The sequence below is a fragment of the Lissotriton helveticus genome, chromosome 6 (genome assembly GCF_964261635.1).
Source record: "Lissotriton helveticus chromosome 6, aLisHel1.1, whole genome shotgun sequence".
Classification (NCBI taxonomy): Eukaryota; Metazoa; Chordata; class Amphibia; order Caudata; family Salamandridae; genus Lissotriton; species Lissotriton helveticus.
Window position 1 is genome coordinate 1496745380 of NC_136067.1, and position 21666 is coordinate 1496767045.

The 21666-nt window shown below is 50.1% G+C and overlaps 1 protein-coding gene across 2 annotated transcripts in view; it reads left to right on the top strand.

Moving 5' to 3' along the window:
• The window catches only part of USP34 (ubiquitin specific peptidase 34), a 2681755-nt gene that overhangs the window by 2496767 nt on the left and 163322 nt on the right, over positions 1–21666 (top strand). For both annotated transcript variants that reach the window (XM_078649291.1, XM_078649292.1), the window contains exon 75: positions 14533–14612. In XM_078649291.1, coding sequence (XP_078505417.1) covers positions 14533–14612 — 80 coding nt within the window. The remainder of the gene's footprint in view (positions 1–14532; positions 14613–21666) is intronic.

Below are 21666 nucleotides of genomic sequence, written 5' to 3' on the forward strand. Positions count from 1 at the left end.
ACTCCCTCGGTAGGGCGATTCCCACAACTATGGCACTTTGTCGTCATGCCTGGTTGAGATCTACCGGGTTCTCCCCATATGTCCAGAGCTCGCTCATGGACATGCCCTTCGATGGCACTCGCCTGTTTGGTGATAAGGCAGAGAGTGCGCTGGAGCATTTTAAGGACTCTCGAGCTACAGCCAAGTCCTTAGGCCTTTCCGCCACCAGCCCGGTCACGTCTACTTTTCACTCCTGTCATGGCCAGGGAAGGGGTGCCCGCTCGTTCAGTCCCAAGCCTGCGCAAAACCAAACTCAGCGTGGCCGTGGGCGCGGAGGCCGCCGTGGCGGCTCCGGAGGCCGGCGTGAGGGCCAGTCCAACACCGCCCCCGCGACATCTGCCTCAAAGCCTTCCAAGTCTGAGCTTCTGGGCGAACCCCACACCAGTGGGTGGCAGAATTCATCATCACCTTCCCCATTGTCGTTCTGTCACTTCCTACAGGTGGGTGTTGCAACTTGTCCGCAGAGGTTACTTCCTCCCCTTCGAATCTACCCCCCCCGGCCATGCCACCTCAGTTCCACCGCATGTCAGGGGATCACTTTGCTCTTCTCCAGCAGGAAGTCATGGCCCTCTTGGCCAAGGGGCCATCGAGCGCGTTCCTGGGCCAGAAGTAGGGCGTGGTTGTTATTCCCACTACTTTCTGGTCCCCAAGAAGGACAAGGGGGGGCTTGCGACCCATGTTGGACCTCAGGAACGTCAATCGCTTCCTCTGGAAGGAGAAGTTCAAGATGTTAACTCTGGCTCAGGTCTTGGCTGCCCTCGACCCTGGAGACTGGATAGTAGAGTTGGACTATTTTCACATCCCCATCCTGCCGGCCCACCAGTATTACCTGCGGTTCACGGTAGGCCAGGAGCATTTTCAGTTTGACGGCCTTACCAGCGCACCTCGGTTATTCAGGAAAGTGATGGCGGTGGTCGCAGCTCATCTGCGCAGGTCAGGGGTGTCAGTCTTCCCCCTACCTCGACGACTGGTTGTTAAAGATGGGCTTGCCCCAGGCAGTTGTCACCCACCTCCAGACTGCGGCCGACCGCTTGCATTCGCTGGGGTTTTCCATCAACGTGCCGAAGTCGCACCTGAGTCCTTCTCATACACTCCCTTTCATTGGAGTGGTTCTGGATTCGACGCGGTTTCGGGTTTGTTCTCCCGAACAGCGAGTCTGGGATATTCAGGCTATGATTCTGATCTTTCAGCCTCTGTCCCGGGTTTCAGTCAGGATGACCCTTCGGCTCCTGGGCCTGATAGCCTCCTGCATCCTGCTAGTACAACATGCCAGATGGCATATACGGGCTCTGCAGTGGGACCTGAAGTTCCAGCGGGCACAGCATCAGGGCAACCTGTCTGATCACGTCCAGATCTCGGAGTGCACTGCATGACAATTGCAGTGGTGGCTTACGAATCGCGATTGGGTCATGGCAGATCCCTCTCCCTTCTCCAACCGGAGCACACAGTGGTGACGGATGCTTTCCTCCTGGGATGGGGTGGCCACATGGGAGAGACGGAGATCAGAGGCCTCTGGTCTCTGGCAGAGTCCCGGCTCCATATCAACATTCTGGATCTTTGGGCGATCCGACTTGCACTGAAGGCATTCCTTCCTTCTTTCCCAGGAAGTGTGGTGCAGGTGTTCACGGACAACACCACCGCCATGTAGTACTGCAACATACAGGGCGGGTGGGGTCCTGGACCCTATGTCTGGAGGCTCTGCTCCTCTAGACATGGCTGGAACATCAAGGCATTTCCTTGGTGGTTCAATACCTGGCAGGTTCTCTGAACGCCAAGGCGGAGGAACTCAGCCGCCGCTGCTTGATGGATCACAAATTGCATCTGAACTCGGACGTGGCGCAAGGTCTCTTTCTGCAGTGGGGAGAGCCTTTGTTAGATATATTCACCACTGCAGAAAAGGCGCTTTGTCATCAGTTCAGCGCGTTGGAATTTCCAAGGTGGCACACGCTAGGCGACACTTTTTGTCCGAGTGGATTTGCGGTCTGTTGTACGCCTTTCTGCCTATACCACTTCTGCCCAGAGTGTTGAAGAAGATTTGGCGCGACCGTGCCCAAGTCATTCTTGTGGCTCTGGATTTGGCACGAAGATACTCGTATCCCAAGCTGCTCAGCATGGCGATCGATCCCCCATTCCAACTGCCTCTTCGGGAGGATCTTCTGTACAGCGGCAGGGGACGGTCCTCCACCCGAACCTACCCAGCCTCCACCTCCTTGCGTGAAGATTGAGCGGTGACAGTTGACAGCTTTCGATCCTCCTCCCGAAGTCTGTGATATCATTCTGGCAGCCAGGCGTCCCTCCACAAAAACGGTATACGCCTGCAGGTGGAACAAGTTTGTGGCATGGTGCACAGCGTAGGCTGTGGAGCCCCTTTCTGCTCTTCATTCCTAGGTTCTTAAGTTCCTTCTTTCTTTGGCCCAGCAGGGCTCTGCTCTGGGCACTATCAAAGGTTATCTTTCGTCCATCTCCGCCTTTCTACAGCTTCCAGATCAGCCTTCTCTTTTTAAGTCCCCGGTTGTTAACCATTTTCTGAAAGGCATTACGCACACGTTTCCTCCCGTGCCGTTCATCATGCCTCAATGGGACTTAAACCTTGTTTTGACATAACTGTCCTTTGCGTCTTCTCACTCTCAAGACGGCTTTCCTGGTAGCGATCACCTCTGCCAGAAGAGTGAGTGAACGCCAGGCTCTTTCTTCTAAACCTGATTTCCTTTCCGTTCATCCGGACAAGGTGATTCCGAGGACCCATCCTTCTTTCTTGCCAAAGGTTGTCACGCCCTTCCACATATGGCAGACCATCACTTTTCCCATCTTCTTTCCGCCTCCGCATCCTTCCAAAGAGGAAGAGAGGCTCTACTGTCTGAGCCCAAAAGGTGTGCTCTCCTTCTACCTGAGCCGCACACAACAGTTCCGGGTGGATGACCAGCTCTTTGTTGGCTGAGTGGGCGCCAAAAAAGGTTGGGCCGTGCACAAATGGACCATCTCCCTGTGGGTCAAGCATGTTACTCCTTGGCTAAGAAGGAGCCTCCTGTGGGGTTGCGTGCCCATTCCACCAGAGCAACGGTAGCCACTACTGCCTTGGGATGCGGAGTTCCCTTGCAGGACATTTGTCAGGCAGCTACGTGGGCCTCGCTGCACACGTTTACCAAGCACTCCTGCCTTGACAGTCAAGACCAGAGAGATGGCTTCTTTGACCGTTCTGTTCTCCATGATGTTCCGCTATAATCTTTTTTGCAGACCCACCACCTGGTTTGGTATTGCTGGGGTATCTATTCTAAGGTGAGGAATCTATCACTAACGTGTCTCTTTCAGATGCACAAGTTACTACTTGTGTAACAATATATCTGTAAGAGACATTAGGTAGTGATAGATTCCTTACCGCCCCACCCATCCTCCCCATTTTGTGAACTGATTACGAGGGTTAAGGACATCCCTTTCAGGGCCTTAGTTTCATGGCACCAGTGGTCAGTTTCTTGCATGGCTCTGCGTTCCTGGCACGGAAAGTCGTATACAGAACTGACGTCAGGGCGCATGGGTGGGGCCTAAGTAATCTCTGTGACGTCATCTTGGGGCATACGACACCAGCGACGAACGCGTAGCCGCACAACACCACCTACTGATGCGCAGGGGCACTGCTAGCAAAACTTTCCGGATCCAGTCTGACGTCTGGGGATATTCTAAGGTAAGGAATCTATCACTAACTAATGTCTCTTACACAAGTAGTAACTTGTGCGACAGGACAATTTCCACATCAGTAGCCCTTCGACGCTTCGACTGGTTTTTCCGTGGATGTCCAATCCACCCTTATGGACATGCCCTTTGATGGATATCGCCTTTTCAGCAACAAGGCAGACAATGCGCTAGAGCTCTTTAAGGACTCTCGGGCTACAGCCAAGGTCCTCTTGCCTCTCCACCACCCGCCCTGCACAGTCTGCCTTCCACTCCTTTCGTGGCTACGGAAGGGCTGCCACCCACGTCCCTACCAGGGCCACAGGCTGGCACAAGCTGTTCAGCCTCTGCGCTGCTGGGTACATGGGAAACAGCGCTGTGGTTCTGGGGGGCCAGCGGGCAGTCCAGTCCACCACAGCCCCCTCTGCAGCAGCCTCAAAACCATCCTAGTTCGACCTTTCAGGGCCACCAAACGCCAGTGGGTGACGGGGTTTGCCATCACCTCCCCCACTGGCGCACCATCACGTCGGACAGGTGGGTTTTGCAAATAGTCCGAAGGGGCTACTCCCTCCCCTTCGAGACTACCCCTCCATCCTTGCCACCTCAGTGCCACCGCATGTCGGAGGATCCCCTGGCCCTTCTCCAACAGGAAGGTTCGGCATTCTTGTCCATGGGTGCCATCAATCGAGCTCCTGCTCCAGAAGTAGGTCGTGGTTCCTATTCCCACTACTTTCTGGTGCCGAAGGACAATGGCCTGCGTCCTATCTTAGATCTCAGGAACGTCAACCGCTTCCTCCAGAAGAAGTTCAAGATGTTGACGCTCGATCAGGTCTTGTCTGCCATCTATCCTGGGGACTGGATGGTAGCATTGGACTTTCAGGACGCTTACTTTCACCTCCCCGTCCTGCTGGCCCACCGACGTCACCTGCGGTTCATGGTAGGGCACAATCACTTTCAGTTTACCGTGCTCCCCTTTGGCTTTACCAGCGCCCCTTGGGTGTTCATGAAAGTGATTGCGGTGGTCGCAGCTAATCTTGGCAGACCAGGGGTTCCAGTCTTCCCGTATCTCGACGACTGGCTGTTGAAGGCGGGCTTGCCCCAGGCTGTCGTCTCCCACCTCCAGACTACGGCCGACCTCCTGTATTCACTGGGGTTCTCCATCAACATGCTGGTCACACCTGACCCCCTCTCAGAAGCTCCTCTTAATCGGAGCAGTTCTGGACACGACGCAGTTTCGGGTTTATCCTCCCGAACAGCGAATCTGGGATATTCGGGCTATGATTCCGATCTTTCAGCCTCCATCCCGGGTTTCGGTCAGGATGACCCTCAGGCTGCTGGGTCTGATAGCCTCCTGCATCCTGCTGGTGGACCATGCCAGATGGCATATCCGGACCTGAAGTTTTCAGAGGACACAACATCAGGGGAATGTCTCAGATTTCATCCAGATCTCAGTGTGCACTGTACACCAATTGCAGTGGTGGCTCACGCGCCAGGATTGGGTCGGCGGCAGATCCCTCTCCCTTCCCCAACCAGAGTTCACAGTGGTGACCGATGCAGCTCTTCTGGGATGGGGCGGCCACATGGGGGAGGCGGAGATCAGAGGCCTCTGGTCTCCAGTGAAGTCTGGGCTCCACAGCAACCTTCTGGAGCTTCAGGCGATTTGTCTTGCACTCAAAGCATTCCTTCCCTCTGTCCGGGGAAGAGTAGTGCAGGTGTTCATGGACCTTATGTCAGGACGCCCTCCGCCTCTGAACATGGCTGGAACATCAGGGCATATCCCTGGTGGTTCAACAACTGGCAGGTTCTCTGAACGCCAAGGCGGACAAACTCAGCCGCAGGTGCATGGTGGGTCACGAATGGCGTCTTTACTCGGAGGTGGTGCAAGGGCTCTTTCGGCAGTGGGGAGAGCCTTGGTTAGATCTATTTGCCACCGAAGAGAACGCGCAATGTCAGCAGTTCTGCACGTTGGAATTTCCAAGGCGGCACTCGCTATGCGACGCTTTTCGTCGCGAGTGGAGTTGTGGTCTTCTATACGCCTTTCCTTACTAAGCCATCTTTCCTTCCCAAAGTGGTTACCTCTTTTCACATAGGACAGCCCATCACTTTGCCCATCTTCTTTCCGCCTCTGCATCCTTCTAAAGAGGAAGAGAGCCTCCACCGTCTGGATCCAAAACGTGCGCTTTCGTTCAATCTGGATCGCACAAAACGATTCCGGGTGGATGACCAGCTCTTTATTGGTTATATATGCACCAAGAAAGGTCACCCTTGCAAAAACGTACCATCTCCTGATGGGTCGTTCTTTGCATCAATATCTGCTATTCCGAAGTGAAAAAGGAACCTTCAGTGGGGTCGCATGCCCTTTCCACCAGGGCGATGGCAGCCTCTAGTGCTTTAGGACATGGAGTTCCCCTTCATGACATCTCCCAGGCAGCTATGTGGGCTTCATTGCACACGTTCACCAAACATTACTTACTGGACAGCCAAGTCTGGAGAGACAGCTTCTTTGGCTTTTCAGTTCTCCAGGACTTTCTGGTGTGACCTTAGTTCACAGACCCACCTCCAGGGTTGGTATTGCTGGGGTATCTATTCTAAGGTGAGGAATCCATAACAAACTGTCTCTTTTAGATGAACAAGTTATTTACGTTCAGTAACGATATATCTGTAAGAGACATATGTTAGTTAGGGATTCCTTAATTTGCGGTCCTACCTTTTGATCCAACATTGGCACCGCAGAGGTTTTAAGGAGGTAATTGTGGTGGTAGCCACCCTTCTAAGAAGATCGGGATCCCTGTATTATCCAGTATTATGGGTGTCTTTCATAGATTCACATGCCTGAATCATTCCCCGTCGTCGAGATGGGAGCCCCGGTAATAGAAAAGTAATGTCCTATAGACATACATAGAGAAAAATAGGCCTAAGGGCCTTGCCTTAGTAGCCTATCTATGTCCTTTTGTGAAAAGGACCAAATTTCCAAAGGTAGCCAATCAGCTACCACCTCCCTCTAGAACCTTCCTGCCAGGAGCCTCAGTCTCTCAGATTTTCTACCGCACGTTGTGCTAGGGAGTCCCCACCTGAGCTCTCCTCAGGTTTCTTCAAATTCTTTACTTTCTTCACAAAAACTTGGATTCTACTTCAAATATGGCTGAACAACAGAAAAGAGGACTATTCAGAGCTTGTTCTTCTTGTGGCAAGAAGAGACTGCACGTCGACGACAAGCATGAGACTTGCCTCTACTGCCTCTACCCTGACCACACAGTAAAGGACTGCAGGGTATGTAGAACATTCTCTACCAAAACCCTTAAGGATAGAGAAGGCAGACTGCTCCTCTGGCTAAACAGACTAAAAACCAGAGATGTTGAGGTGCTCTCCTCGGAGGGCAGTGAAATGGCTTCAGTTTCCTCAAAACTGTCCTTAAAAAGGCCAAGGGAGGCTTCCCCTGGCCATCCAGACGTCCCTCACAAAAAGACTACTTCAAAGTCTTCTGAGGCAAGATCTGATACGTCTGTGAAGGATGCTGCAACCTTCAGAAAGCCATCGCAGTCCTCGTCGTCTACTTCGATGACATTATCTTCAAGAAAAACGAACTATGTTTCCACATCGACGACGACGATCTCGACGACGGTGGCATCGTCAGCCTTGACTTCAACGACGACGACCACCCACTCGTCGACGACGGGTAAGCCAATATCGTCGGTTGTACTTATTAAAAAACAGCAATCGTTTGTCAAAACTCCGTCGTCATCTCCGTCGACGTTGACAAAACAGAAAACACCGACATCGTCGACGAGAATTCAGTCGACGTCCACCGCATCGTCGACGAAGACACCGACGACGGTAGGAGCACCGCCGACGACAACTACACCGTCGTCGGATACTACGACACCGACGACAAAACTGCCGTCGACGTCCACGGCGACGACGAAGGCACCGTCGACGACCGCATCGACGACGGCGAAGGCACCGTCGACGCCAACTCCGTCGACGGCGAAGGCACCGTCGACGGCTACTCCGTCGACGACCGCCTCGTCGACGACAGCTTCATCGGCGAAGGGACACTCGACGCTTGAAAAGCGATCGACGGCGATACCGTCGACGACCTCGTCGACGACCTCGTCGACGACGACATCATCGACGCCATGGAAAAAAGCGGAGTTAATTCCATCAAAAAAGGTCACCAAACTCCCTATTACGCCCGAATTAACATCACCCAGTAGGGTTCAATCACTGCTTCCTTCTCACATACTTCAAGCTGACGAATCAGATGATGACCACTTCGAACAAGCTACTAGCCCGTCAGATCTCAACGTCAAATGCCAGAGTACTGACGATGACGGAGATGATGTTATATTTACGGAAGAAACTATTCAGGCTCAGGTACATACTCAAGTCACTCCAATGATCGTATTACCGGCCGAGATAGTTCAGGATCTTCAATTCCTGATCACAGACTATAAAAAGAGATTCCCAGAATCGTCAGCGACACCATCACATGGCAATTCTCAAGAATCTTCCACACAGCAAAGATCACCAAGGGCAAGACCAACGCCTTTGGTTATTCCTCAAGATACTGAACAGGTTCACAACATACAATCCTCTGATGATGACGACGAACCTCCTGAGGAAGGTGAGGTTAGAGATGACCTCTCTCAAAACAGAGATGATGAGGATTACGTTGCTCATTCTCCGGCCACACCGGAACCCAGCACATCAGACTCTCCACCAGTGGATATCGGTGGATTCCACAATTTAATAGAGAGAGCGGCCACCAGATTTCACATGGCAATGGAAACAAAAGTAACAGATTGTTTCTTGTATGACTTCAAAGACCCCATAAGAAAGGAGGCACGATCCATTCCCATAATAGAACATATCTGGGAACAGGGGCTACAACTCATGCAAACACCTGCATCTGTTTCAATAGTGGTCCCTAGACTGGACAAAAAATATAGGGCTCCGTCAACGGCAGCCACTTGTTTTAATTCACATCCAAAACCTGATTCGGTCGTCACTCAAGCCGCCCAGAAGAACTCCAGAAACCCATCCTCGCCACTCTCAGCACCACCAGACAAGGAGGGCAGGAAATTGGATGGCATAGGCAAACGCTTCTCCACAACGTCAGCCATGACGGTCAAAGTGGCCAACGCCATTGCTCTGCTGGGCAGATACAATAGGCAACTATGGGAAGATATTGCTCCATATCTCACGCACGTGCCTGATGACTTGAAAAATGAGGTCCAGGCACTCCTTCATGAAGGTCAAATATCGGCATCAGAAATCATAGACTCAGCTGTCGATGTCGCCATGACAGGCTTCAGACAGCTTGCAGGTGCCGCAGTTTTGCGCAGGCAAGGTTGGCTCAAAGCGACGTCCTTCAGACAGGAAGTACAAACCAAAGTTGTAGATATGCCCTATGACGGACAACTACTATTTGGAGCTAAAATAGATGAAGCCTTGCAGACGATAAAGAAAGACACCGATACTGCAAGAGCTCTCGGGACTTTACAATTCAGGAACCAGTCCTTTCGAGGGCACAGAGGACGAGGACAATCCACGTACAGAGGATCTTATCAAGGCAAATCCACATATAATCAAAATCGCTCCCAATATCCACAGCGGCAGCAACAACAAAGTCGTCAGACCCCCTACGGGAGACCGAACTTCAGAGGCAAATCGCAAAAGAAAACGGCTGGCGGAAGACAATGACCAATTCCCGCAGCCAGTCCCCCCACCGTCCGGTCCGCTCAAAATTGGTGGCAAGCTAACACATTTCCTCCAAAATTGGAAAAGGATTACGACGGATCGGTGGGTACTACAATTGATTCAACACGGTCACACCTTGGAATTCAACTCCATCCCACCGTTCACCCCTCCTCACAAACATCATCACAGACACCTTCGTCTGTTACTGCAGGAAATCTCTTCCATGATAAAAAAGGGAGCAATAGAGCGAGTCCCATCAGCTCAAAAGGGAAAGGGATTTTATTCCCGCTTCTTTTTAATCCAACAGAAAAAGAAGAAATGGAGGCCCATTCTAGATCTCAGGGCACTCAATGCCTTCCTGAAAAGCCAATCGTTTCGTATGGTGACTATCCAGGAAATCTTAGGCTCCCTGGAGGAAGGAGACTTTATGACATCTTTGGACCTGCAAGATGCATATTACCATGTCCCAATACACAAACGACACAAAAAATTCCTACGATTCGAAGTAGCAGGTCTCCATTACCAATTTTGTGTCCTCCCATTTGGCCTCAAATCAGCACCTCGCATTTTTACAAAGTGCCTGGCTCCTGTGGCAGCTTACCTGAGACAACAGAATCACCAGGTCTTCCCCTACCTAGACGACTGGCTGGTGAAAGCACCGTCTCTCACGGACGCACAGCTGTCTTCCAACGCCTGTCTCGACATTTTCCGGAACCTGGGTTTGACTCTCAACTTCGAAAAATCTACTTTACAACCCACCAGGATAATAACATTTCTGGGGGCCACTATAAACACCATTTCCTCCAAAGCTTTCCCATCTCTGGAAAGAAAAAACAAACTGATGACTCTAGCTACCGCGATATCTTCAAAACCAACCATCAAAGTAAGGATTTTCAAATCTCTTCTAGGGATGATGTCTTCCTGCATTCTACTCATCCCTCACTGTCGGCTCAGAATGCGCCCCCTTCAGGAGGCCCTGACCAAACAGTGGACCCAATGTACAGATTCCTTCGAGGATCACATAGTCGTCACTCGACAGATATCCGAGACGCTGGGCTGGTGGATGAAGCACAAGAACCTATCCAAAGGTCTCACGTTCTTGTTACCAGAAACTCCACACGTCATAACGACGGACGCTTCTCTCGAAGGCTGGGGTGCAGTCCTTCAAGACTTACAAATCAGCGGCAGATGGTCGGAGCAAGAGAAGGCTCTGCATATCAACCTCCTAGAACTGCGTGCAGTCCTTCACTCCCTACAGGCATTCCTCCCTCGCATCAAAAATTCTGCAGTGCTAGTGAGGACAGACAACACGACCACAATGCACTACTTAAACAAGCAGGGAGGGACACGCTCGCTGACGCTGTCTCGCGAATCACAAAAAATTTGGAGCTGGCTACTGCTCAACAACATCACATTAACATCGGAGTATGTCCCAGGAAAAGACAACGTCATAGCAGACGCTCTCAGCAGACAGAGGTCAATGTCCCACGAATGGGAACTGAACCAGCAAGTTCTAGACAACATCTTCTCGGCATGGGGAACACCTCAAATAGACCTCTTTGCCACCAAGGAGAACAAAAAATGCCAAAGCTTCGCAAGTTGGCATCCCCAACAGGGGTCATTAGGAAATGCATTTTCCATCGCATGGCGCAACGTGTTTGCGTACGCGTTTCCGCCATTTCCCCTGATCAGCAGAGTCATCCGGAAGATGAAAATGGAGCATTGCACATTGATTCTCATGGCCCCATACTGGCCGAGACAACATTGGTTCGCGGACCTCCGACGCCTCTCAGTCCGTCCATCAATCCAACTGCCTCAACATCCTTCTCTACTCTCGATGTCCAAAGGCCAGATACTCCACCCGAATCTGACATCTCTCAGATTATCGGCTTGGCTCCTGAGTACCGAGAATTCTGTCACCTAAGCATCCCGCAGGAGTGCAAAGAAGTCCTAGCTAAAGCAAGAGCAGTTAGCACGAACAAAACTTATTCCTTGAAATGGAAGCGCTTTTGTATTTGGTGTAAAGACAACAATATACACCCTTTTAGAATCACTCCAGAGCAGATACTGCCTTATCTCCTGCATCTGGCCCAAACAGGTCTGGCGCATGCTTCCATCAGGGTACACCTGGCAGCAATCTCTCGCTTCACCAGGTCTTCAAAAGGCCCTTCACTATGGTCCAACAGACTGATAAAACAGTTCCTTAAAGGGCTTTACAGATCTTTCCCTAGACCAAGACGAATACCACCAACGTGGCATCTGAATATTGTACTCAATCAGTTAATGAAACATCCATTTGAACCTATCCATAGGGCTGAACTCAAATACGTTTCCTGGAAAACTGCACTTCTTTTAGCTCTAACATCAGCCAGAAGAGTCAGTGAGTTGCAAGCTCTTTCGATACAGGATCCTTTCTTGCAATTTAGAGAAGACCGAGTCATCTTAAGAACCAACCCACGTTTCATTCCTAAAGTCCCCTCGGACTTCCATCTCAATGAACCGCTTGTGCTTCGCTCATTCTTCCCGAACCCAGGCACAGTGGCAGAAAGATCTCTTCACTCTTTGGACATTAAGAGATGTCTAAAATTTTACCTGGACAAAACGAAAGCTTTCAGAAAGACCAAACAACTTTTCGTTGCCTTCAGCAGGCCGAGAAAAGGCATGCCACTCTCCAAACAATCCATTTCCAGATGGATATCGGCAACAATTGCATTTTGTCATGACAAAGCCGGACGTCCATTACATTCCTCAGTCCGAGCACATTCCACGAGAGCTGTGTCCACATCGGCAGCACTATTCGCTGGTGTACCGATTCTGGATATCTGCAGAGCGGCCACCTGGAAATCGCCGCACACCTTTACCAGACACTACTGCCTGGACACGGAACTGATGCAGGATGCAGCTGTGGGCCAAGCTGTACTTCGCCATCTCTTCCAGTAAGATGAGCCTTCCTACTTCCCACCGTCCTGCAATGGTATGCACATTTATTTACTTTACTCTCTATATTACTGATGGTATCTAGTCACATGATATGTATTATCTCAGACTGTTATATTCCATCGCATATGTGCATAATGTATTGCTTGCTATTCTGATTCAGGCATGTGAATCTATGAAAGACACCCATAATACTGGATAAGAAATGCGTTACTTACCTGTAACAGCAGTTATCCAGTATTGGTGTCTTTCATAGATTCACATGCAACCCTCCCGCCTCCCCAGGAAGGACTCATCTCTCACTACAGAGCATATCTTACGTCTACCTAGCTTGGTGCGTACGAAAATCTGAGAGACTGAGGCTCCTGGCAGGAAGGTTCTAGAGGGAGGTGGTAGCTGATTGGCTACCTTTGGAAATTTGGTCCTTTTCACAAAAGGACATAGATAGGCTACTAAGGCAAGGCCCTTAGGCCTATTTTTCTCTATGTATGTCTATAGGACATTACTTTTCTATTACCGGGGCTCCCATCTCGACGACGGGGAATGATTCAGGCATGTGAATCTATGAAAGACACCAATACTGGATAACTGCTGTTACAGGTAAGTAACGCATTTCTTTTCATACTGGGTTAACTGACTCCTGAAAGCTAGGTCTCCGAAGATGGTGTTGCACCAATTGCTGACGACAGCAACCCTGCGATTTAAAAATAAAAATATGACCTAGTCCTCTAAATTGTTGTTGGATTTCTGTGTTGCGTTTTCTTCTTATTCAGCTGTTTTTATACTTTTTATTGCTTTGTACTTTTTCCCTTGATAAAGCCTGATGTCTTTGAGCCACATTTACACAGGACTGAACTAAGCTTTTATAAACGAACCTGACTGGACCGGATGAAAAATTGTGTGTGATTATTAGACAGTGAGGTAACAAAACCACACCATATAATAATCCACATTCTCACACTACCTTTAAATTCTTTAAGTAACAGAAGCATTGAAAGAGTAGAGTACCCAGCTGGATACAAAGGTATGTAAGTAAGAACTAAGGGCCAGATGTCGGTAGATTAATACCGGTCGGTAACGGCCAAAAATCGGTGATTTCCCCGTTACCGACCGGTTTTAGCCCTTTCCAATGTAGGAAGCTCTAAATAAGGATTCAGTAATTTACTGATTCGTTATTTTAAGGAATCGGTAAAATACAGATTCGTTATTTTAAGGAATCGGTAAATTACCGAATCCTTAAAACCTACGTACGAAGCACTCAAGTGAGTGCCTTTTTGCTTTAAGGATTTGTTATTTACCACCAACAACAAGTTGGTGGTAAATACCGAATACCTTTCAAAAAGCAATTATTTGGTTTTTTTAAAGTGCCATGTGGCAGGCATACATGCCCTTAAGGCATGTATGTGTGCCACATGTGCACACATGCACGATTCAGCGGTGCAACAGGGTGTCAATGTGACACCCTGCCATCCTTGAATATGCTCCCGCTATTACCGATTCGGTATTTACTGAATCAGTAATGGTGAATGGCTTCCCATTCATTCCTATGGACCTCCAGGCACATAGGAATGAATGGGAAGGTATTCCTCATTACCGAATCTGTATTACCGATTCGGTGATAAGGAATATTACCGAATCAGTAAATTTTACCGATTTATTACCTACATCACATTTACCGATTCTTAAATACCGAATCGGCAAAATTCGGTATTTAAGAATCAGTAAATTGTGATTACCTACATCTAGCCCTAAGAGTATTAGAATCATTGTAATGGTAATTGTAATTCTTTACAGATATGGAAGTGGGGAGAATGTGTGAGTCAGTATTTCTCACATTAGACTCAGCCTAACATTGAGTACATGTTCCTGACAGCAGATAATTTAACCAGTTCATGCTTTTATCCTGCTGTAGGTGCAATTAGGAAATATAAAGTGCGTACTATCATTGTCTCAGCCTATGGTTTGTACGGTGGTTACTACTAAAGATCCTGAAGGACTGTGAACACATTCTGGAATAAATATTCTTTTTTGTGTTAAGAGAGACCCTTTGGCAAAGATTATAATCATTTGAAATTGGCCTGATTATTTTATTTCGTAGTGGAGTGGGGAATATGAATGGAATTCCTTGTTGTAATTGAGCAAAATAAGTGAGAATTGTGCTGGTAAGTAATGTGCTTGTTTATTTTGCAGGTGTCCTGATTGCATATGAAGGATTAGCCCTTCATCTGGCATTGTTCCCCAAACTATGGACAGAACTATCCCAGTCTCAGGTAAGATTTAATATTGAGGTGCTACCAACTTTGTCTATGATAAAATATAAATCGACATATTTTGTACAGCTTTTCTCATTGATGCTCCTCCAGATTCTTCTTATTTTAATCTTCTTTCAAGGATGCCAAACTGGATCTGGACAAGCCTTTTCCAGCAATCACTCCCAAATGGAGGTAACTGGTGCCACAGCAACTTAAACTATGAATCCTTGTATCTTCATATGATACCCCAATCCACAAAGAAGCCATGCCTCATGCCTGACATCAGGCCATTTTTCTGCCTTCCACAGGCCCAAGAATCCAGAGCTTTTCCATTACATAAATAGTTTCTTTAGAAAATATTGGCATACTTTCCTCCAATGAAATGTTTATTCTGATGGATACTTCTCCCCACAGATTCCTCGCCTTTTAAATCCTCCCAGGTACCACACTGAATCCAGATCATTTTCTTGCAATCGCTCCAGCATGCTGGCAGGTGACATCATCAGGCTCCATAGCTGCTCTGTCCCACCTGAGGAAATGATGACACAGAGCTAACTATCTGAAAAAAACAGGTTAGTGTTAGATTCCTTACCTTAGAATATCCCCAGACGTCAGCCTGGATTCGGAAAGTTTTCGTCCAGCAGTACCCCTGCGCGTCGGTAGGCGTCATCTGTGGCTCCCAGTCCGTCGTCGGCGTCGTGATCGCCGGGATGATGTCGTCGGAGTACTTAGACGCCGCCCTGATTGATTGATTGATTGATTGAATGGGGATTTGTAAAAGCACAACTTAGCCCGAAGGCGTCAAGGCGCAAGTGATGAAAATTAGCCAGGTACATAGATAGAGGTACAGGTATAGAGGCCTAAGAGTAAGCTTCAGTAAAGAGCAGAGTTTTAAGGCCCTTACGGAAGAGGAGAAGAGATTCTTGGTCCCTGAGTTCCAAAGGGAGCTCATTCCAGAGTCTGGGAGCGAGAGAGGAGAAGGCCTTACCTCCCCATCTCGCCTTAGTGACTCGGGGGACGGTCAGCAAGTTCTGGCCGGCAGAGCGCAAGGCCCTACCGGGGACATAGGTCGACACTAGGGACCTAATGCCGTCGGCACCAACGCAATGGAGAGCCAGGTGAGTAATGGTCAGGATTTTAAATTTTATCCTGGCATATACCGGGAGCCAATGGAGATTTTTCCTGATCAAGGTACCTGAAGAGCGTCTGGGGGCGTTGACGACAAACCTCGCTACAGCGTTCTGGACGACCTGCAAACGATGGAGTAGTTTATTGCTCATGCCAAGATATAGGGCATTGCAGTAGTCCAGTCGAGAGGATAGGAGGGCGACTGCAACCAGTTTACGGGCATCAGGAGAGAGGTAATGGGTACGTTTTCTTAACACCCTTAGAACCCCGCAACAGGTTGAAACGGTTCTCTTTACTTGCTTATCAAAAGCAAGTGAGGTGTCAAATATGACTCCCAGGTTACGGGCGACGGGAGAAGGCTGGGGACAGGTACCCAGTGACTGAGGCCACCAGTCAGCTGACCAGATCTCCTTATTTCCACCAAAAACCAGAATCTCCGTCTTTTCCCCATTTAATTTGAGGAAGTTCGAGGCCATCCAGCCTGCCACTGCTTCCAAACAATTTCTGAAATTTAGGGCCGTGGTCTCAACAGATTGCGACAGCGAAACCATGATCTGGGTGTCATCGGCGTACGAGAGCACTTCCAGTCCAAAAGATCTACAAGCCTAGCCCTCACGTGCTGACGTCAGTTCTTCTTTTTTCCGCGCCAGCAAGCGCAGATCCGGAAAGAGCAGTACTTCTAGTCATTTTTTGACTGACTTTTTTGATCTGTTTTGGATCTCTTTTCAAGTCGACTTCGACTCCTGGTGCCGTAGGGATGCCTGGCTTCAAGCCGTGCGACGCCTGTCACCTCTTGATGTCGGTGACCGACCCCCACCGTCGGTGCCTTTACTGCCTCGGGGCAGTCCACGATGACAAGTCGTGCCCCGACTGCCGGGCCTTGACCTCGAAAGCTAGGCGGGAGCGGTCCCGTAAGCTTCTCGAGATCTGGCAGTCGGCTCAAGGTCCCGGTCAAGGAGGAAGTTGAGGACCTGGTCGCGGAGCTATGTCATCGCCGTGCCCTTCTACCCATCACCACTCGTCAGGCTCCAAGTCCACCGGTAAGTTGAGGCACTCTAAAAAGAAGTCGAAGAGGTGTCCTCGCACTTCCGACTCCGCTCGCACGACACGGCTGAAGGTTTGGGCGACACAGCCCGCACGGCTCCGCCGGAGCTGCCGGCGTCACATCCGGCCCCATACCCTCTGGTCAATGGGCTGCATGCGACTCCGGAGGATGTACGTGATTTCCTCGTGACCATGAGGACTCACTTCCCTCCGTCGAGGCCTTTTGGTGCGCTTTCGGGTCCTGCGGACCCGACTAGGGGCCCTGGCGGGCTGGCCGCAGGGCCCGAGGGATCGAGGCCTGGATCCCGGTCGATGCCAGTTGACCTCACAATTCCTCCGCTGGCCCCGACCCCGATGGTGTCGCTCCCGGCGCCGTCCCCAGTTTCAGCCCCGGTTCGGGTCTGGCGTCGGAACGGCGTCGATGGGTGAGGCCTTCACCTACGACCCGGCTCCGTCATTCCTGCCTGTTTATCAGGACACGGATGAGGGGGAGAACTGGGAGGCAGTTGAGCCAGGACTGGGCAGATGAGCTCGGGTTGGCCAGTGGTCTGGATAAATCGCCTGACACTGGATTCATCTCTCCTCCCCCCGTGGCTACGGAGGAGGGTGCTACCTATGGTGTGGTGTTGCGCAGGGTGGCCAAGGCCTTGGCTCTTGAGCTCCCTGCCACGGCCGTGAGGACTAACCTCCTCACCGAGGTGCTTCAGCCGCCAGTAAGCTCTTCGGAGCCTCTGCTGTCGTTTAATGAGGCCCTCACGGACGTTCTGATGGGCACTTGGTCCAAACCCTCCACAGTGCCCCCTGTGGATCCGAACATGGCCCGACGCCACCACCCGGCTCCGGGTGACCCCAGCTTTCTGTCTGTGCACCCCAGCTTTCTGTCTGTGCACCCCACCTCCGAGAGCCTGATGATCCAGGCCTCTACGTCCCAGACCGCGTTCCCGACCGCTCCCCCGGATCGGGAATCCAAACGCAGAACCAACCTCAACGCTGTCACGGACGTGGTAACTGCTGTGGCCGTGCCGGGGGACAACGGCAAGGTCAGTCCACATCCACTCCCGCAGCATCTGCCTCAAAGCCTTCCTAGTCCGACCTTTCAGGCCCATTCAACGCCAGTGGGGGACAGGGTCCGCCATCACCTTCTCCACTGGCGTACCATCACTTCGGACTACTCAAAACATATATACCATGATTACATTAAACTTACATCTGTACAATTTACATTAGACAAATAACTGTATAATTTACAAACATAGAACAAAATGGTGCTGCCAAGCACCAACAACTTTGCAATGCTACAGGCAAATGATAGTCCTACTCCTTTCTTAGATAGTAGTACGGGGACTTCTCACATTAAGGTCCTCACAGTACAATAATGGTTTTTATGTCAGTGGGAGGTCGCCTCGGAAATATAGAACCCAGAATAGGGCCGTGCAAATCGGGGTCTAAGATGGCAAAGTTCTGGACGAAGGTTTTTCCTGGGTTCTTTAGGCTTGCCTCTCAGAACAGTATAACTAACGCATTTCGACCTTCTAATTGGCACTTCTTATAACGAAGGTCTTCATCAGGGTGGATTATTATCAAGGAGGACTTGTGGTACCTGTATGAGTAAAAAAGTGGGAGCTAATAAAAGTATAATTCTATGTGTGATATTTACTGGTATAAGTGAATCATCGGGAGCATTACGTACCAGATCTGACCTTTTGGTTGGCGTAAAACCTCTTGGTCCTACAATCGAAAAAATCCTTGGTCTGGGAAAAAATCCTTGGGCTGGCAAAAAAATCAGGTATACACATGTCACTAGTGTAGATCGCACCCCTCATGTTTGATTTACTCTAGTGTTATTCATCTAGATCGTGGCTCTATCTGATGTTAGGGAATAGTGCCTGCTAGTGAGAAGGTGGTAGGGGGGTGTGGGAGAGGTGTACCCGGTGTCCTAAAATCATGCAGTTACTTTTATGTCAATTAAAAAGTCAAGTCATGAACATCTCCTTAGTTAGTAGTGGCGCGTGATGTTTTAATTCCTGCTGTGTTCATGCAGGCAGGCAAGGTGACAAACGTTTCAATGCCGGTGGTGGGCGGGGGGCATAGGGACGGTCTGTACCTGAATGTCCTGGTGTGTATCTTAATCACGCTCGCTGGGGGAGTCGCCCCATGCCCAGGCTGCCACTTGTCCCCGGACAGGTATTACTCGGGACGCGGCATTACGACGTCCTGCACTCAAGCCCTCATGCAGCAGGACGGCGTGGAACCCAGAGTGAATCTGTGGTTCCCACGCTGGCAATCTCTCGCTCGGATCCTTCAGTCAACCCGCGGCGTTCGGGAACCTGATTCCGGATTCTAAGGCGGAACTACTTGTGCCTGACAGTGACGTGGTTCCGGTGGTTTCCATGGAGCTCAAAGCTCTTATTGTGAAACTACTTCATTGTTTAGAGCTGTCACTCATGAAACGATATAATGTTGCTGCGTTTGAATTCTCGTAACATGGATACCCCGGGGCTCCCCACGGAGGCACTCCCGTTTTAATCCATCTCGCATACACGGAGCCAAGTACCTTGACATGCCGGGGTGCGAGTGCTTTCCATGGAACTGAGGGCTCTTAAACGGGAGATGCTACGTTATGTGTTTGTGTTCTTTGCAAAAAGGTGTTTTAGTACTGCATAAAAATAGTCGGTGTGAGAAGTTGGCCTGGTATATGATGTTCACTATTCTAGTGAGCACCTTGCACCAGTCCAAACAACCCTTATGGTGATGGTTGTAAAGTCAACCTTATAGACCAGCTATCCTAGTGGTAGCATGGACAAATCAGTCTTAGGCTAAACTCAAGAGGGCATGTGAAGCCAGCTGTTTTCCCTTTTGTAACCCCTTTAATACCAAGTGAAAGGACACCACACAGGTTATATATAAAAATAAATGTATTTATTACTAAACACAATCCTCTGAACTCTTTATGAGGTCAGAGGCACAAGCACATAACAAGATACTCAATTATCATACATTAAGTTGCACAAAATACAGTAGAGCCCTAGGGGCACATAAAACCATATACTAAAATAGTGGTATAGGAACCACGTCACGAACAAAGAATAGGCCTAGGGAATCGCTTGGGCTACACTGTACTACCAAAGGATAGGAAGTAGGAGGCCCACGGGAGGCGTGTGCAGTGTCTAAACACACACGTGGGTTCTCATAGAGTTAGAATGGGAACGAAAGAATTGGAAACTAGTTCTTTTAGGTCACTTCCGGATGGACAAGGAGAAAGCTACTTGAAAGTTAGACACTAGGATTGTAAATACCCACAGGAGCACCGAAGTACTCGCGTTACCTCACCCACAGGAAGCGGGTGCAAAGCTGTCAAAGTGTGTCGGGTTTCGACGCTGAATCCTATGGAGCCTTGGAGAAAGATGCTGCAGGCGACCAGGAGAGAAGTGTCCGGTTGGATCCAAGGGCGGATCGAGGATGAAGAGTACCTGAAAGCAGAGGGGACGGAGTCTGGGTCACTAGCCAGTGACCAGGAAGGAACCAGGAAGGAACCAGGCGATGTCTGGATGCAATCAGGTGATATCGTGAAGCTTGTCTCTGCAGTCACGTGGACCAGGAGGTGTCGACGACGACCAGGAGCTGGATACGGACTGTCCCACGAAGGATCTCGCTGTCGGCGGTGTCGGCTTCCGGATTGGAGTCAACAATCCTTGGCAAAGGCAACCAAGCAGGAATCGAAGATGGCTTCTGGATCAGACCAGCAAGGTCTGATGGGCTTCTCCTTTTCAGGGAAGCAGGGGCCAGTCTGGAGCAACTAGACCAGCGGTGTAAATTCAAAGGTTCGTCGTCACAGAGGCCACTAGCCAACGGGAAAGTGACCGGACAGGCGCGTCGAGCAGGATAATGCAGAAGGGCCCCACGCAGTACTCGTAGAGTGTGAAGGGCTGATCTTCGGTGCAGTAGGTGTTTGGGCTGGGGCTTCTCAATCCCCAATGCACAACTTCGAGGGTGCCTCAGAAGTTGCACGGAAAGCAATTTGCTGGCTTTCCAAGATGGCCGGTCCCACGTCTCGCGTCGCCTCCACGGGTCTCAGCTTTGCTGTGGTTGTGGATCGGGCTGAAGGAAGTCTGGAAGTCTGGGTCTTGTCAGGCTCTGTGCTCGGGCTCCGGCAGGAGCGTCGACAAAGCAAACAGTTGATCGCTTGATGGTGCCTGCTTGCACAGGGTGGTCACTCCTTGACCACAAGGGAGATTCTTCAGTCTTCTATCTTCAAGTAGAACGTCGAAGGTCCAGAGTTTCGTTTCAGTTTTCAAAATCAGGATAATCTAAAGTCTTGGGACTGAGCTCCTACTTATATACCAATTTTAGGGGCTGGATTACCTGCTAGGTCCTTCCTATGGGTGGGACTAGGGAAGGGGGTGGTTACACCCCTTTCCCTTTGTCCAGTTTCGCGCCAGAGTTGGGGCTGGAGTGCCCCAGCACCGGTTTGAACCGGACTATGCATGGGACACCTTGTGTGCCCCAGGCAGTGTCTCATTTCATTCAGCCCTCCCTGCCCAATACACTATGGTCTGTCTGGGGTGGTGCTAGCACCTCCCAAGACAGGAAACCTGTTGTCCAAGCCTCCCTCGCTGGAAGGACTCCCAGCAGCAGGAGGTCAGACTTGTGTCTGTGGCAGCAGCATCCATTTTGTGATGCTGAGGCTCTGGTTAACTTTAACCGGGATTAGTAGGAACGACATGTCTTCTCCCTCTAGAAGGGTGGAATGCTACCCCCGTCACCAGAACTGGCGAGGGGGTAGTATTCCAAAGCGTATGACACCTTACACGACATGTTTTGATAAAGCCAAACCAAAGTTAGCAATAACCACGAGGATTATAATGCACTTAAGATCATAGAACAGCTATAAGGACATGGT